Raw genomic sequence first — 17430 nt, forward strand, 5'->3', positions numbered from 1 at the left:
GAACTGTAATTCTGAAACTCTTGTTGGCAGCTTAATTTAATACATTTTCTGAGTTAAGGTGGTTGGCAAAAATATATAAAATTGTTGCATGAGGTAAATATGCCAAGCGAAAATAGTTACGTGAAACAGGACAGTTGAAGATTAGTACAAATAAACAACATCCGGCTTGAAGGTTTCTTAGTTGCAGCAATAATTCTCAGTCCATCTGGCTATTAAGCAGAGTAAAGGTATGGCGTATAATGAGACCTAGATTATTCATCTGTAAATATTTGTTATTTGAATTGTATTAGAAGTTACAAGACAAATTATAAGCAAAAACTGCAAATTATCCAATGCTTGCAAGCATCAATATTTGACAAATTATGAAAACATGGAAGTCTTGAAATTATTTTTATATTACTGAATAACTAACTTAAATGGTTGTAATCTTTAATATTTAAAAAAATTCTGCATAGTGAAACGGTCTGCTTTGTTCATCAAAACATGATTTCATTAACACAGAAAATATAAATTTGAGAAAGTTCTTTGTTGTATCAATAAATTACTATATCTTCGTTGTATATATTCTTTGTATATAAGCTACACTGTATTTATCATTGTTTAGCTTAATTTTTTTTTTTCTTTTAGAATGATCCAAACTTTATAAATCAGCTTCATAAAGCATACTTGAAGAGTCTACAAGACCTGTCTGGATCCAAGTGCTAGCATATGACTTTGAATAACAGAGTTATGTCCCTGCACTACTTCTTCAACTGAGAAGTGTAGTCAGGCTTTAGATGTGTTCATTATTTATGCTTCTGATCAAACTGGCCCCATAGTCACAAAAGTCTGAGCACAAATATTTAACTTGTATTAAAATTTCAGAAACCTGTGTGTTTGTATAATTTCACTCCAGGTGAGGACTGAAACATGAAAATTGTGGGGATTATTAAAAATATCTCTACATACAGGTAAAATTTCAAAGCTCATGAAAGACACTAGATATGTTTTTGAAATTTTTAAGTTTTTATCTAAGTTCATTGTTTTGTGCTGAGCATTTTCATGACTAAGGGATCAGCTGTAATAACTTTTTCACTGTAATCTTGACCAAAGGTTAATTACAGTTTTTATATATATGTGATTAATGGTGGACTTGTTCCTTGTTCTTTGTTTTAATATAGATGAAACCAGTCTTAATGAACACTTGAAAATAGCAGACAAAAGTGGCAGGAATTTAAAAAATGACAAATTGTGATGCATCGATCATCTTTACTATGTCAAAACATGAACAATAACAGAGAGAAGTACTAATCAATAGAGATAAAAGTTGAGGCAGGGAACTAGCTAAAATGGTATTATCAAGTTATGTGGTCAAGTTATAAAAAGTAGTTATATGAAGAGTATGAGACCGTAAGCACAACTGTTTGAAATTGGATAAACCTTATCTAATTATAATCTCTGGAGGAAAGTCAAGGGGTAAAAATTGGTCCCTGAAAAGTAATGACACCTCATAATTTAGGACACACTATGATCAGGTGTCATGGTTGTCCTTAATTCTAAGGTTTCACTGTAATTAGATGAAATCTCATGCTGTATTCAGTGCCAGTGTCTTTTTTGTTAAAGATTTGAACATCGTAAATCAAATCACATTCATGGGCTCAAGATTTTTGCAGCTTCAGTAAGAAAACGTGCAAGAAATATTCACTGTAAAGACTGATGCAGTAGAATATCTCATGTCAGTCAGTAATTATTTGCAAAAACTTACTTTATGTCATACTGCTCTAGTGGCCTAGTGGTTAGAACGTCAGCCTCGGATGCGGGAGGTCGTGGGTTCGAACCATGGCCAAGTCATACCAAAGACTTACAAAAATGGTACTAACAGCTGCCTCGCTTGGCGCTTAGCATTAAGAGGTTAGATTAGTGTTAGGACTGGTAAGCCTGGGGTCAGGATAATGTGACTGGGTGGGACATCATACTACATGTCTGCGGCATGATGTCCCAGTGCTAGACATCACTATAAGCTGCCACACTGCAGAGATCGTAGCAGTATGACTGAAATTTGTTTAAAGCCACATTAAAAATCCTAATCACACACACACTTATGTCATTGTTTGCAAGACTTGCAAAAGCAAACATCATTGATCTAAAATAAGATCATTTACTGTGTCCATCTTGAGATTAGAATTTTAGTGTTAGTCATTTGGTTTTGAATTGAAATATTGGTCCTCATTAATGAGATACCATTTTTTGCTAACAGGTCCTGCTGGTGCATGAAAAGACAAAATTAAATATCCATTGGGCTCTGGAGCTAAATACAGCATGTGTTGATGTCATTTTGTCCCAATATATGTGTATTGAGTAAAATTTGAAAAGGACCAAGTACCATGTCACTTTTTGTTTTGAATTTTTCTTTTCAGTACATATCTGGTGTGTAAAATTGGACAATTAAAGGATGTAAATTCTGCTGACTTAATTGAATTCCTTTATTGGAAGTATTTAAGCCAAAGACAGGCACCTGCTCATATTTAAAGAGTGTAGGTGGTGGTAAATTAAGACTGGTCTGGTAAACAGAACAGGGTATCTCAATATGAATGCAAACTCCGCTTAGATTTGTACAATTCTGCATACAATGTCTTGATCTGAGACACATAATTATTTTGAAGTATCTGAAGAGGACTTGCTTGTTGTCTCACTAGTGGGTTGCAATACATAGGTTTCATTTATTTATTGGTCACAGCAACAATTACAACATTATTTAGCCCTGTGTTAATATACTTTCTTTAATGTCATAGATTTTCTGTGTTTATGTATTCAACTGAAACATTAGGTATAAAATTGCCTAGTTGTATATCCTTATATTCTCAGATTACCATTCTTGACTGCTTAAGCAGTCCAGGGTGTTATCATATACCCATCTTGCCTGCTGAAGCAGTCCAAGGTGTCATCGTATGCCATTCTTGCCTGCTTAAGCAGTCGATGGTGTCATCATGTACCCTTCTTGCCTGCTGATGCAGTCAAGGATGTCATCATATACCCTTCTTGCCTGCTTAAGCAGTCAAGGGTGTCATCATATACCCTTCTTGCCTGCTTAAGCAGTCGATGGTGTCATCATATACCCTTCTTGCCTGCATAAGCAGTCAAGGTTGTCACTATATAAACATCTTGCCTGCCTAAGCAGTCAAGCTTGTCATTATATAAACAGCTTGCCTGCGTAAGCAGTCAAGCTTGTCATTATATAAACAGCTTGCCTGCATAAGCAGTCAAGCTTGTCATTATATAAACATCTTGCCTGCATAAGCAAGGTTATCATTTTCTGCCTCTCACTTGCAAGATGCTGCATTCTGTGAAAGACTTGCTGAAAATGCAAGGGTTTTTTTTTCCTTCATTTTGCTACACCAGTAAAGAATTTTTAATATGTTGATTACATGCTGAAAGTTTGACTTGGATCAAGAGTTATATATCCAATAATTTCATGTAGCATTCAGCTGGCAAATACAAAGGTTTGACAAAAGTCAAAATAATCATTATGTAAAACATTTGGGTGGTTACTATGACCTGTAAAGTGATGATTTTGCCTATTTACTGTTGGATTACATTCAGTATGCTTCAACATAATTTGTTTTTTGTCCATCTGTCTTTTTGTGTTTCACACTGCCATCATTTCTTGAAGTACATCTTAGTTTAGTTGTGCTCCAGTTCATTTATGTGGTGTGTAGTACTGAGGGATATCAAAGAATGGTAGTTTCTCTCAGAATAACAATAAGCAGGTTTAGTTAATTTTTATCTAAAAATATTAGAGAAAAGATTTTGATTTTATTGCAATTTTTCAATTCAAGTTTACTGGTCAGGAGTTAGCATTGTCTTCTAATTCAACTGGTTTTAGAAGTGGTTAGTGAATAGCTTAGTCTAAATCTTTGAATGATTTCATCACATCTTGGTTTGGTTGACAAGATCTTTATGTAGTCACTGAATATTATCATTATTTTTATTTTACTACTTGTTTTTTTAAATATTATTAACGGTTTCATATACTTCCATAAAGCATAGCACTTGATGTTGCAGTGTTGTGTTTTTGTCCTTCCATCCATATATCACAAAAATTGGGTTTCAGTGCAATACCATTTATATTTGTCAGACTTTGTGGATGCTTAAGCAGTCAAGGATGACTTGCACTTGGGATGTGGAAGAACTCCATCAGACTGCAAGGTAGGTCAAGGTCACTCTGATTAAAAGAAGTTAAATGGTTTGCCCAAAATAACTGTTCCTTATCTACACTTGACACATTTTCTGAATGGCTTGTACTGATGTAAAGAAGTACCATATTGACCAGGATGTGAAAAAGTCAAAGGTTAAAGTCAGTGAGCTTGATAAAATATTTCAAAAATGTTTACCACACAATAACATTAGTTTAACAAGATGTATCTTAACCGCGCTTTGTGGATGGCTTGCACTTGGCGTAAAGAAGAAGTCTTTTAATTTTGTGGTAAAATCGTTAGCATTCAAGATCACTGAATGAAATAAGAAAGATGGTTTCTGCACAACAATACTATTTCAACGTCATAGACCTGCTCCAGACTTTGTAGATGGCTTGCTCATAGGTAAAGAAGCCTATCAAATCAGCTCAAAGGTCAAGGTCACTGAAAGAAGAAAAATGGTTTCTGCACAAAAGTATCAGAAATCTATATACGAGGCAGTTAAACATGGGGCAGGTATATAAAGTACTCTTGTCTGTATTAGGTGGGCATATTATGTTATAACATTGTCTATCCATCCATTTGTTATTACTCTTGTCCATCATACAGCTTTATAATGGTTGGAGAGATTTTCTTAACACTTTGCCCAGGTATATATTATAACTTGACAGTGTGATGCATACCATAGCCACCACCTATCTCAAGGACAAGGTCATGACCTTATCAAGGGAAAATGTAATTCTGTGACTTTTATGCTAGTCTGGAGTATAATTCTCAATTTACTGTAGATATTTTAATGAAACATTGCCATATCATAACTGACTGTGTTCTGGATCACATGGTCATGGTATCTGCAAGGGAAAATTCAGTTCTGTGACTTGTATCCTCATCTGTAACAAAACTTTTGAACCACAGAAGAAATTTTGATGAAACTTTTACTAGTTATGTGTCGGAGCGCCGAGTGGTCAAAAGCTCTCTCCGTTATGGATCACTGCCATCTCACCTCTGTCTGCGTGGGTTCGAGTCTCAGATTCGGCTAATGTTGGTATGTGAGAAAGCTTGCCAGTAGCTTCTCGTAGGTCTGTGGTTCTTTCCCGGGTTCTTCCTCCACCATTAATACTAGCCGCCATGCATAGCCTATCGTGTGCTGAAAAATGGCGTTAAACCCCACAACAACAACAACAACAACAACAACAATAACTAGTTATGTTATCATGGCTAGACAGTGTGTTACACACCATAGCCATGCCACCTATATATTGTCACAGTGTCTGATACATTCAGACATATCTCCTACATCAATGTCATGGTCACAAGAAGGGATGATTTAAATTGGTGGCCTGTCTCCTTCCTTATTCAGGCCGACACTTTTTCTAACCACAAAAGATATTTTAATAAAACTTTACCTATGTCTGCTCTTTATCACACAGTAGTCAGATCCTTAGAAGGTCAAGATCTTCAGCAGGGAAAAGGTTACAAGACAGGTGTCTTACAGTATAATTGAGAATTATGAAGAGCAGAGTTAGTTATTAGATATTTGTGTGATCTCTGCCATTATTTGTTTCTGTTTTTAATATGGTTAAGTGTATGCTATCAAGATCATTTCTTTGCTCAAAGATCATTTCATCTTTTTACAAATTAATTTTGTACAATACTTCTAGGCGAAGTTTTAAAGCATGAATTTAACAGTTTTATAAGCACCTTATTTTAGACTGACCTGTCAGAATAATTGGGTTATGCTTTAAATCTTGAAGATCCTGGTGATTATAGCAGATTTGTAATTATACAGTGAAAATTTAATTTAAATTGAATTAAAACTGTTGAAGGATTTGAAACTATAGATATTATATGATAATGATACCTTAGGTGACTAAATTGGCTCTGCTCAACTGCATTACCAATCCAGTCTTCTGGAGTTGGTGACTGAGTGGACTCTGGTCAACTGCTTTATCCTCCCAAACTTGTACAGTTGGTGACTAAATGGACTCTGGTCCAGCTGCCTTACCAGCCCAAACTTGTAGAGTTGGTGACTGAATGGGCTCTTGTTGTTTTACCAGTCCAAATTTGTGGAGTCGTGTCCAATAGGGCTCTGGTCCAGATGCTTTTTTGACCCAAATGTGTGGAGTTGGAATGTATTTGGGTGAACAGAGTAACACTTCATAGGATGATAATTGGTGGTATATTGGAATGTCTGTTATGTGGTAGTTAAATGATAACAGGATGAAAATTGTTGTATATTGGAATGTTTGTTATGTGGTAGTTAAATGATAACAGGATGATAATTGGTTGTATATTGGAATGTCTGTTATGTGGTAGTTAAATGATAACGGGATGATAATTGGTTGTATATTGAAATGTGTTATGTGGTAGTTAAATGATAACAGGATGATAATTGGTTGTATATTGAAATGTATGTTATGTGGTAGTTAAATGATAACAGGATGATAATTGGTTGTATATTGGAATGTCTGTTATGTGGTAGTTAAATGATAACAGGATGATAATTGGTTGTATATTGGAATGTCTGTTATGTGGTAGTTAAATGATAACAGTATGCTCAGCTGGATGATTGCATAGGCTTAATTTGTTCATGTGAATGACAACTCATTGTCCACCAAATTATGTGACTTTTAGAATTTGAGTCTGTTTGAATGTTGGAATATGTTTATGCTTTCTTTTAACTATTTATTAGGATCATGTTCATCAACTGATTTATATTATATCATATTTTTTTTGTATAATGACTATTAATTTTATTATCCTGGGCATTTTGCTAGTTATAAGTATCTTTGTTATACTTGTATAATAATGGTTTACTGTACATTTTAATGAATTTTTTAAATGTTTGAGAGCACCTTAGATATAAGAAAGTGCTTTATTGTGAACTTTTGTATGTAAGGAAATCCACTCCCTTCATTGACTTTGTTTAATCTTTTGCATATAAACAGTTCCTCAAGTGTAATTATATGCAAGGCTTCCACTGCTAAATGCACTCAGCCTGTCTTAAGAAGCGAAATTAGGGAAGTGAAATATTTTGTGCCTAAGACAGGTGGGTGCTTAACAGAAGGTTTTTCTATTGTACCATATATACTCACTTATAAGTCAAGTGCAAACAACAAAGATCCTGATCTATAGTAACATAATGTACCTGTAGATCAATGTCTGTGTTGTGTATTCTACCGATTACTTCTTACAAACTGCACAGACCCAGCCCTGCTGCCGCATAGTACAATAGCAGATCTGGGTCTCTGCAGTTTGCAGTTTTTGTGGGCAAGTATATGAGGTAATTTGGTAGGCACATGAAGAAATTAATGTTTAATATCAGTTGAAATGAGTTATTAGCATCAAGAGATCAAAACCACTCAAGTGGCCTAGTGGTTAGAGCGTCCATCTCAGATGCGGGAGGTCGTGGGTTTGTTCCCTGGCAGAGTCATACCAAAGACTTACAGAAATGGTACTGACAGCTGCCTCGCTTGGCGCTCAGCATTAAGAGGTTAGTGTTAGGACTGGTTGGCCCAGTGTCAGGATAATGTGACTGGGTGGGACATCATGCCACATGGCTGCGGCACGATGCCCCAGTTCTAGACATCACTATAAACTTCCACACCGCAAACATCGTAGCGATATGACTGATTTTTTTTTAAAGTTACGTTTAAAAAAATCAAAATCCAAATCAAGAGATCAATTTCGCAACCCCATGAAATAATACAGTACTTTGCCCAAGCAGTCATCCAACGTGAAGACTAAAACATTTTGTGGGTGGGAGTATCCAGTTATATTTTGAATTTACAAACTTAGGCTTTTCTAAATATAAGTATGTTAATAAGATGACAACCACTCATTCTAATAGTTTTAGACTATCTGGAGGTAATCTGAAACTTTTGAAGGTTGAATTGCATTTTAAAAAACTGCTTTCATACAACCAAATAATTTTTTTAATTGGACAGAAAAGATTGTTACATAACTGGATGTGATGAATGATGCAGTACATTTTAATCCTGTGAGCAGTTAAGAGTTTAGAACTTAGTATTTATTTTGATATGCGTGAGCAGATTCATGTATGTATGTGAGTGGAAAGAAAGAAAATGACAAAATTTATCTTTTCTAAAGTAATGTTTTTATTTCTAAGAGAATTTTCCTATCTAGTGATGCATACGTAATATAGGAAAACCTTCGTTGGGCTGGAAAGGAGAAAAAGTCACCTTTCAAGACAGGTGGCTGCTAAGTATAAGTACATTTCTTCTCAGATTTGGATGCAGAGTCCTAGAGAATGTCTCTTTAACACAGGTGTTCTCTGACTTTCAGTTTAAAAACCGGTTTGGATGTAGCTTGGCACAGTCTTGATAAAAGCATACAGTTGAATAGTCTCAAATTAGGAACGTGAACATTTGGTGCAATACAAGAATTATCTGTAGCTTCCAGTGCTCAACAAATTCTAGTAAATATTAATCCTCACATTTTTCTGTGTTGAAATGATTAAATCGTTATTCATAGAAATTATTTACATACAAAACCTTAGTATTCAGTCTGCCTGCAAGAGATTTTGTATCTTCCCACCAGATTTATGGGCGGGGTCGGGTGGGGGCAAATAGTATTACACATGTCCATGTTTCCTGTGTTTCAGGAATTTTGTTTCTCAGTAGCTTTTATAAATTACTTAATGGATTGAATCAAATTTGTATGAGCTTTACATTTAAAAGATATATGTCAAGTTCAATTTTCATTGTTTTGGCACAGATGACTTGTATGGCAGCTGTTTGACTTGAAACATCAGTTTCCACTCAGAAATTTTTGGAGGACATCATGAATATAAGCCAAATTTAGGCTTTACAGTCAGGTTTAATTAGACTCATTTTTCCTGCAATATTTTTATCTAGTCGTTGCCCCAGTTCACTGTGCCCTTAAAATGATTTCTTTTGACAGGGGCATCTTTATCATAAAATTATTTGTAGCGCCTTCCAAAACTATTGCATTCTATTGACAGGGGCATCTGTGTCATAAAATTATTTGCAGCGCCAACCAAAACTATTGCATTCTATTGACAGGGGCATCTGTGTCATAAAATTATTTGCAGCGCCAACCAAAACTATTGCATTCTATTGACAGGGGCATCTGTGTCATAAAATTATTTGTAGTGCCAACCAAAACTGTTGTATTCTATTGACAGGGGCAGCTATATCATAAAATTATTTGTAGTGCCAACCAAAACTGTTACATTCTATTGACAGGGGCATGTGTCATAAAATTATTTGTGGTGCCAACCAAAACTATTGCATTCTATTGACAGGGGCATCTGTGTCACAAAATTATTTGTAGCGCCAACCAAAACTATTGCATTCTATTGACAGGGGCATCTGTGTCATAAAATTATTTGTAGTGCCAACCAAAACTGTTGTATTCTATTGACAGGGGCAGCTATATCATAAAATTATTTGTAGTGCCAACCAAAACTATTGCATTCTATTGACAGGGGCAGCTGTGTCATAAAATCATTTGTAGTGGCTGCCAAAAATATTGATCCAAGTTCTTGGCTGGTCTTTGAATATAACACTTACAAATAAGTCTTTATTAAACATCACTAAATCACAAGTGAAATATTGCAGTTATAAGATGTAAGCAAGACAGTGATGTATATGAATCAATGGATTATAAATTTTGGTTTGCCTGCTGTCTTATCACACGCTAATAATTTACTAATCCATGCATAATTTTCTAATCTGTCATAATTTAGGTGCATCTCTAGATCTATTTCATATTTACCGTTCTCTTAGAAATGGAACCGTGATTTTTTAGGTTTAAATTTTGCTTACAGAAAGAATATGTACCTGTACCTTTTTTATCTGTTAGAATTTAGTGATTTAGATTTATTGTTTAGAAAATGTGATGTGGATTTGTTTATGTTTTTTATTGTATTACAAAATGTCATGTAAAGTTCAAAAAAATTTGCATCATACGTTATGGTTAATATGTGAATTTTGAACCATACTTGTATTATGTTTAAATGTTTAAGCCCCACTTTTATAAAATAGGATGCCTCAACTTCCAGTACATAGCAAACTCAATTTTTGTATTTTTTAACTGGAAAAGGTAATAGAAACAAAACATTAAAAAAACTAACTCAGCTACCAATGCATTACACAAATATTGGTGAATTCTGTTTGGGCGGTTTCAATATATGCTATTTTATGAAAGTGGGGCTAGATCACAAAGATGGCCACTTAGTGGTAATGAAACGTAGAAAGATTTAGTATTCTGCTTCTTGAATATAATATTATTTTGTGTTGTCTTTATAAATTTACTTAGATGAGAGTAACCAACCACAATCAAACAGAGCAAGTACACAGTACATGGTCAGTTACTTAGGTTTATCATCAATATGCACATTACATTGCAAAAAATGATGTACTGGCCTCTGTTGTATTAAGAGTCCTGCAGCTTGTCCATCAACATTATTTTATCATTTGAATAGTGTGACTTAAAGATTAAAAACCCTTAATCAAATGGTCATCTGACTTGGACCATCCATGTACAGAATGTTTGTTCAAACCTGCCAGTTGTATCAAAATATTTAACTATCAGCAAATTATTTCATCTGATGTGTCAAGTTAATGGTTCAGTGACAGGTTGGATTAACTGAAAATGACTCTTCCTCTGAATGTAATCAAATATATTAGCATCGTTTTAGCATTTTCCAAATTAAGAATGTAAAACTCACACTTGTGCATTACACAGTAACTGAAAAAACTGTAGATAGCATCTGACATATTATAGAAGGTAAAAGCTGGGGGCTTTGAGTGACTTAGGGTTGTTACTGTATCATTTGAGGCCAATGTCAATAGCCAGGTCGAAATCAAGGTCATAATTGTGACATCTTACAATAAAAGTTTTCAAAATTACAACAGGCCTCCATATGCAATATTACTTTGAGTGCAACATGGTAGGTTAGCTCCCTTTAACCAAAAGCCATATCGAATCATGATCAAGGTTTGTGTTAGAGAGGGATGAATTGCAGTGAATTAAATTTGGAAATCTGATCCGTTTAATGAAGACTTTACAGATTTCATGGAGAGATGAGAACACATGAGGCAGGTATCAGATTTAGATATATGGCACAGTGGTTTTGATAAAAGGGAATTACTGTCTATGCTTGCTTAAAAGTTGAGTCAAACTGCAAAAAAAAACAAAGATGTGCTGACAGATCTGGGTCTGTGTAGTTTGCAGATGCACTTGTCTTATAAGCAAGTAGATACAGGAATGTTCTTATCAGCATCATCATGGTATATGACTGGTTCTGCCTTCAATTTTCACCTCAAACAGCTTGGATTGCTGTCTTTGTTGTGAGAGTTAGGTCATATCATGTTTTATTGTGTAGATAAAATTCTTTTTACTTAATGCCAGATTGAAAAACAGTTCCAGTTAAGACTGAGGTAGAGTAGGGGTCACTTTTTGAAATGAATGACACTGGAGAACTTGTGGAAAATCATACACTGAAAGGGGCTAACACTAAACCTTGTCCTGTTCTGACCCAGGGAAGAATCAAACCTAGCAATACAGTGATACAAAGTAAATAGTTCAACTACTAATATATAGGATTATTGGCCTGCATTTTTCATGCCATGCATTTAATTATTAGCAGTTCCTTATTTATTTTTGATGTTATTTACATTGTAGCATGAAAGAACTTTCAAGCACAGAAAGCTATTCAAGGGAGGTACAAAACTGCTTTTTATACCCTCCTATAGGTGTGTAATAGTAATCTTCATGTCAGTCCATTACTCCTCATCATTTTCAAGGGTCCAAAGGTCAATGGTTATTGTGACTGACAAGAAAAATGGTTTCTGCACAATAACTTGACTTCACCATTAACAGTTATGAAAATTTGTGAGTGATTTAGAATAGGGAGGGATAAGGAAGAAATCCAGAAATTTTGGTCAAGATCCCTGTCACTGACTAAAACAACATAAATTATTTCCATGCAGCATCACATATTTGGAACAAACTTTGTGTATGATTGGTCAACCTGCACATGGCATTAGGAAGAAGCCTATTGATTTTTAAATCAGAGGTCAATGTGTAACTGAAAGAAGAAACATGGCTTCCACATAATACCATTAGGTCTACATCACAGACATGGACCAAACTTTGTGTCGGCTAGCACTTGTGGTAGGGAAGAAGTTTTATTAATTTTGAGTTCAAAATCATTGCCTTTATGACTGGAAAAAGAAAAAGTTTTTGCAAAAAAATTTAAGTTATTTTCATAGAGGAACATTATATATGGGTTGGTGTATAATGTGCTCATTTTTTTGTAGCAGTGTAAGACACGTTCTCATTAGTGCAGCTATGAGATGAGTGTATCTTCAAATCCTATGTTCCTAAATTTTGAGGTAGAGTTACTGCCCACTTTTATCTTGGAGCTTATAGAATTTGAACACAATTAGTCTTGTAGTATTCTCTGGATCGGCATAAAACTTGAGAAATTGTTACCATCATCATCTGAAGATGCACTGACTGCTCTGGTGGCCTAGTGGTTAGAGCATCCACCTCGGGAGGTCGTGGGTTCAAACCCCGGCCGAGTCATACCAAAGACTTACAAAAATGGTACTTGCAGCTGCCTCGCTTGGCACTCACAATCAAGAGGTTATTGTTAGGACTGGTCGGCCTGGTGTCAGGATAATGTGACTAGGTGGGACATCATGCTACATGTCTGCGGCATGATGCCCCAGTGCTAGACATCACTATAAACTGCCACACTGCAGACATCATAGTGATATGACTGAAAAAACGTTAAAAGCTACGTTAAAATTCCTAATCACACACACACACACTGAAGATGCACATATCATCCAATCACTCTACACCTACAATTTTTGTTAGAGTTATTGCCCTTTCCAATTTGGAGCTCAATGTGGAGCAAGTATGACAGAATCTTGTGAACACAACTTGTCTCTGTCCTCAATGGATTGTTATGGTCATCATTTGAAGACGTGCATACTGAGACAAATATCTTAGCCTTCACAATATTTTAGAGTTATTGCCCTTTATATCCAGCTGCTGAATGCAGTGTAAAACTCAATCATAATTCAGAATATTTTCAGTGCAGTTAAACAGATAACTCCAACTGTCTGAAAGAGACTCAGAAATAAACATATTAATTGGTACGTGTTTGGCTGACAAGCATAAGGGAGAGAACCTCATAATGAAAGCTAGACTCTGAAAATAAACATCATATTGTTTCACCATTTCACCATCATTGAAATGCTGGCACTGTAAATTTGCAATCCAGTTCCTGGAACATTTGAATAAAACAAATAGAGGAAAATTAATTTAAGTTTTCATAGCTTCAGATTTTTGTTTATATTGCTATTAGGGATGACATGTCATCCAATCATTGTGATGTCGAGTTATTATGGCAGAATAACGATGGGCATGAGGCCAATTCAGAATGGCCGCTATTTTAAATCCAGTTTTTTTTTAATACTTTGCCTGTCTTATAGCAATGTGCATACAACAGAAAAACAGAATGTTCCAAGTGACATTTTTTCTTGTCATGCTTGTGGTGGAGGGGTCTGTGAAACTTGTTCGTTATTACGGTCATAATCTAAAGATGCACATATTGAAATATCTTTGTGCTCTCACCATTGACTTACAGGTGGATGTATTGTATGACAGAATTTTGTAAATGCAGATGCTTTCTTGCAGCATTTAGTGGACTGCTGTGCAACTTCATGTGTATTATGCTTACCATCAGAATGTATGCACTTTGACCTGTCATTTTACTCGCACTATATTCAGAAGAGTTTTAAGCTTTTCTTTCTTTACTTGACACTTATCCCCGTTATGGGGTAGGAGTGGGAGGAATGGGTATTTACACAAGCAGATTGCTACCATTCATTTAGTTATTAGTTTCTTTCTTGTATTTTTTATAGCACAGCAAAAGTATAATCCTGATTTTTAATTTTCAATATTTCGAGTTGGGCACTGCATAAAATATGTTTGCTTTTATCTCCAAGAATACAGTCAGTATTGTTTTTCTGTGTGAAAACTAATCTGATAAAAATTAAACCCTCCAGATATACATTAAATGGAGATCTGATAGGCACATATCAGTGGTCATGTTTGCATAACTTTGCTAATTTGCATAGTAAATATATCAACCAATAGGCTTTGTTATTATGTATACCAAAACACTTAATGTTTTGTTGCAGTGGCTGTTATCAGAATATGACGACACAATGCATGATATATGGGCATCGCCAGTGAGTATAGCAAATCAACAGTTGTTGAGTATTTTGTAAAAATAACAGTTAATAAGATAAATGTGCAGGCAAAGTGTAAATCAGTTATGAGTAAAATAATGCTTTTTTTTAAGCTTGTTAAATCAAACGCACACAGTGACAATAGAGTACCACTTTAAAATGGATGAGGGAGAGGACAGAAAGACACTGAACAATAGATTATCAGAATCTTCACAAAGAATTATAAGACTTTCTTAGCTATTAAATTCAATGGAAAGAAGTAAAGTACTCAAAAGAAGTACTAAAAAAACATTGGCTGCAAAATAGAAGCTTATGCATTGTGACAATAACTCAACAGGGTACATGACTTAGAATATTTATTTTTTTTAAACCTAGAGATATAGAGATGTATCAGTGTTTTTAACATTTTATGATCATAATATGTAAAATGATTATGTTCAGACTTGTGAATTGATGGCTAAAGTTGTGAATTATTCTCATTTGGGATGTAATAAAATACCCCCACCCCCCAATGTTTCCACTTCACCTATTGTTTCTACTAAGCACCAGTGAATTACTCTGATTATATTTAGATTATGTTGAGTTAAAATCATTTTTTAAAACATTTGTTTTGCCATCTTTAAATATAACAATGAAAGATTACATTTTTTTTACTCATAGCCGGCCATTTTTGTACCAGTGAATGATGCCTGTAATCATCGTTTAGTGTCACAACATCTTTTCTGAATACAGCCATGGATGCCTAGTGTCTTGATTTACTTTTATAATCCTGAAAGCTGCAACCCAATTAGCCAACTGTAATGCAATGAGAACATAACCCCGGATGTGTGCATGTCAAGTCCCATTATAATGTTGTTTTGTGGAGATAAGATTTTAATCTGATTGTGGGATGCAATAATGTTCTAATGGGCATTATTTAACCCATGCATGAATGAGCAGTCACAATTGTTTCTTTTGTTGGTCAGCTTGAAATGAGCTTTGATTGTAATCCTGATGAATATTATAGAATTACAATTTTATTAAAAAATTTAGAAAGTATAATAGCTTATCGGTGTAGCAAATAGCATTTAGTTGTTACTAGCTTGAAAATGACAAAATGTTTTATAGTTTACCGTGAGATTATTATGTATCAATACATTTCATTTAATTATATGGTCACATTGCTAAGGTATTGATGAAGATTTCATTGCAATAATAAATTTCATTGTGTGGTCATATTGCTGAGGGTTTGATAGAGATTTCAGAGCAGAGTCCCTAAGTTCAGGCCTCTGTAAATACCTGTATGTATGGATTGTAAATACCTGTATGTATGGATTGTATATTTGCTTCAAAAAAAGTGCAGTATTAAACCAAGACCATAGCATCTGTCTTTGGCAGAATAATATGAACCCAGTCAGGCCAGATTAGCTTGGCTGCCTCTATTTGCCTTTGAAAAGGCTCTTAACTCTGCGTGATATAGTAAATAATGTGCCAAAAGTGCTGTTAAAAGCCAAGCAGCCAACCAACCAGGCTTTTTTCAGAAACTGGTTCTAATGTGGTCTTTTACCTTAATGTATGTGTACTTTTCCTGAATGGTCTTTTAGCTTGGAACAGTAGAGTAACTGTACTTCACCGAGTATTTGCATGAAGTTTTTCTTGCAGTATTATCTGTCACTTTCTCCACACACACACACTCCCGCCAGTGCACAAACTTTCATTTAAATATGTCCCTGAACCTAAAAGACTACAGCACAGTTCCAGAAAAACGACTTCTTGGCCCACACTTCATGCTCTATCACCAGCCAATGATTATCATAATAAAATATATTCATGAGGGGAAAACCCCACTGAAATTCAACTTTTTTATGATGACAGCAGAAATATTTTTAGACCTTTTTATAAGACATAAAGTATTTTGGGAAATAAACTTCTTGCTTAAATATTCTGTGCTTTCCCTAATACTGAAATCAAATTTATCAACTTTGAAGAAATTTAATGGCTGTATTGAATTGTATTCCTCACTTGAAATGAAAATTACAATGTTCTGGAACCTTGTCAGAATCTTGTCCTTTGTTCTTTTAATTCCCTAATTTTTTAATATAATGGTAAGACAAATTTAAATTCTATTGACAGGTTTCATTTAATTATGACATTTTTTTATGATTAAATCATACGCAGTACCAGCTATAATTGTGTGAGGAATTTTATTTCAACTGCACAGTAGAAATTATAACATAAAAATAATTGTTTTTATTTAAACAGTCATGTTAGTTCAGAATATTCTTTTTACTGTCTTTAAATTAATTTTAGTTGATACTATTAGTATCTGTCAAATATTTACTCTGAAATTTGTGGACATGTCTGTAAAGTTTTCTAATGTTTTTGCCATCTGATCTTTAATTAAACATTGACTGTAAATTTAAATTTTGAAGACATTAAAATTAAATTGCTTGCTTTGCCTTAGACAGGCTGTGTTGCCTTTCCAGTCAGGTTACAACTGTTAAAAAAGATAGTAGGTTGTCTCACAATTACGATGATTCTTAAAAGTTGAAATACAGATCATTTTATCCAGTCAAGGAAGAGTGCATGTTTGACAGTACAGGCAATAAAAATGAAAACAAGGCATGTTTTGTTCTGTTATTTCTTTACAATATGGAACTTTTGAAATGTAACATTTCCTAATAACAAAAAATATGTTCATCACAAGATTTATTAGTCCTCATGACAGTCTGTTTTGAGGAATAAATATAAACATGGCTGCCTTACATGCTTATTTGTTCTCGTTGTCGTCTTTGCTAGATCTGGCCTTCAGTTCTGAAAAAAAATAATACATGTATATACAATGTACATAATGTTTGAACCGCTACAAGTAAAGCTAGTATATTGTTATACAATTTTGATTAATTTTATTTCTGAGTAACATTATTGTTATACTGTCACTGACAGCTACATGTTAATCACAGCTGATGAATTGTAATGGTTAAATAGAGTGTACATGACTAATCAAACAAATTTTTTAAATC

The 17430-nt window shown here is 34.4% G+C and overlaps 1 protein-coding gene across 2 annotated transcripts in view; it reads left to right on the plus strand.

Annotated features, from left to right (window-relative positions):
* LOC149789250 (mRNA-decapping enzyme 1A-like) overlaps nucleotides 1–17030 on the plus strand; it is a 228845-nt gene extending 211815 nt beyond the window's left edge. For both annotated transcript variants that reach the window (XM_089975422.1, XM_089975424.1), the window contains one exon: nucleotides 628–17030. In XM_089975422.1, coding sequence (XP_089831548.1) covers nucleotides 628–705 — 78 coding nt within the window. In that variant the 3' untranslated portion in view covers nucleotides 706–17030. The remainder of the gene's footprint in view (nucleotides 1–627) is intronic.
* Nucleotides 17031–17430: the final 400 nt, after the last annotated feature.

The sequence above is a fragment of the Sinohyriopsis cumingii genome, chromosome 11, assembly GCF_028554795.1.
Source record: "Sinohyriopsis cumingii isolate HCF-2022 chromosome 11, ASM2855479v2, whole genome shotgun sequence".
NCBI lineage: Eukaryota > Metazoa > Mollusca > Bivalvia > Unionida > Unionidae > Sinohyriopsis > Sinohyriopsis cumingii.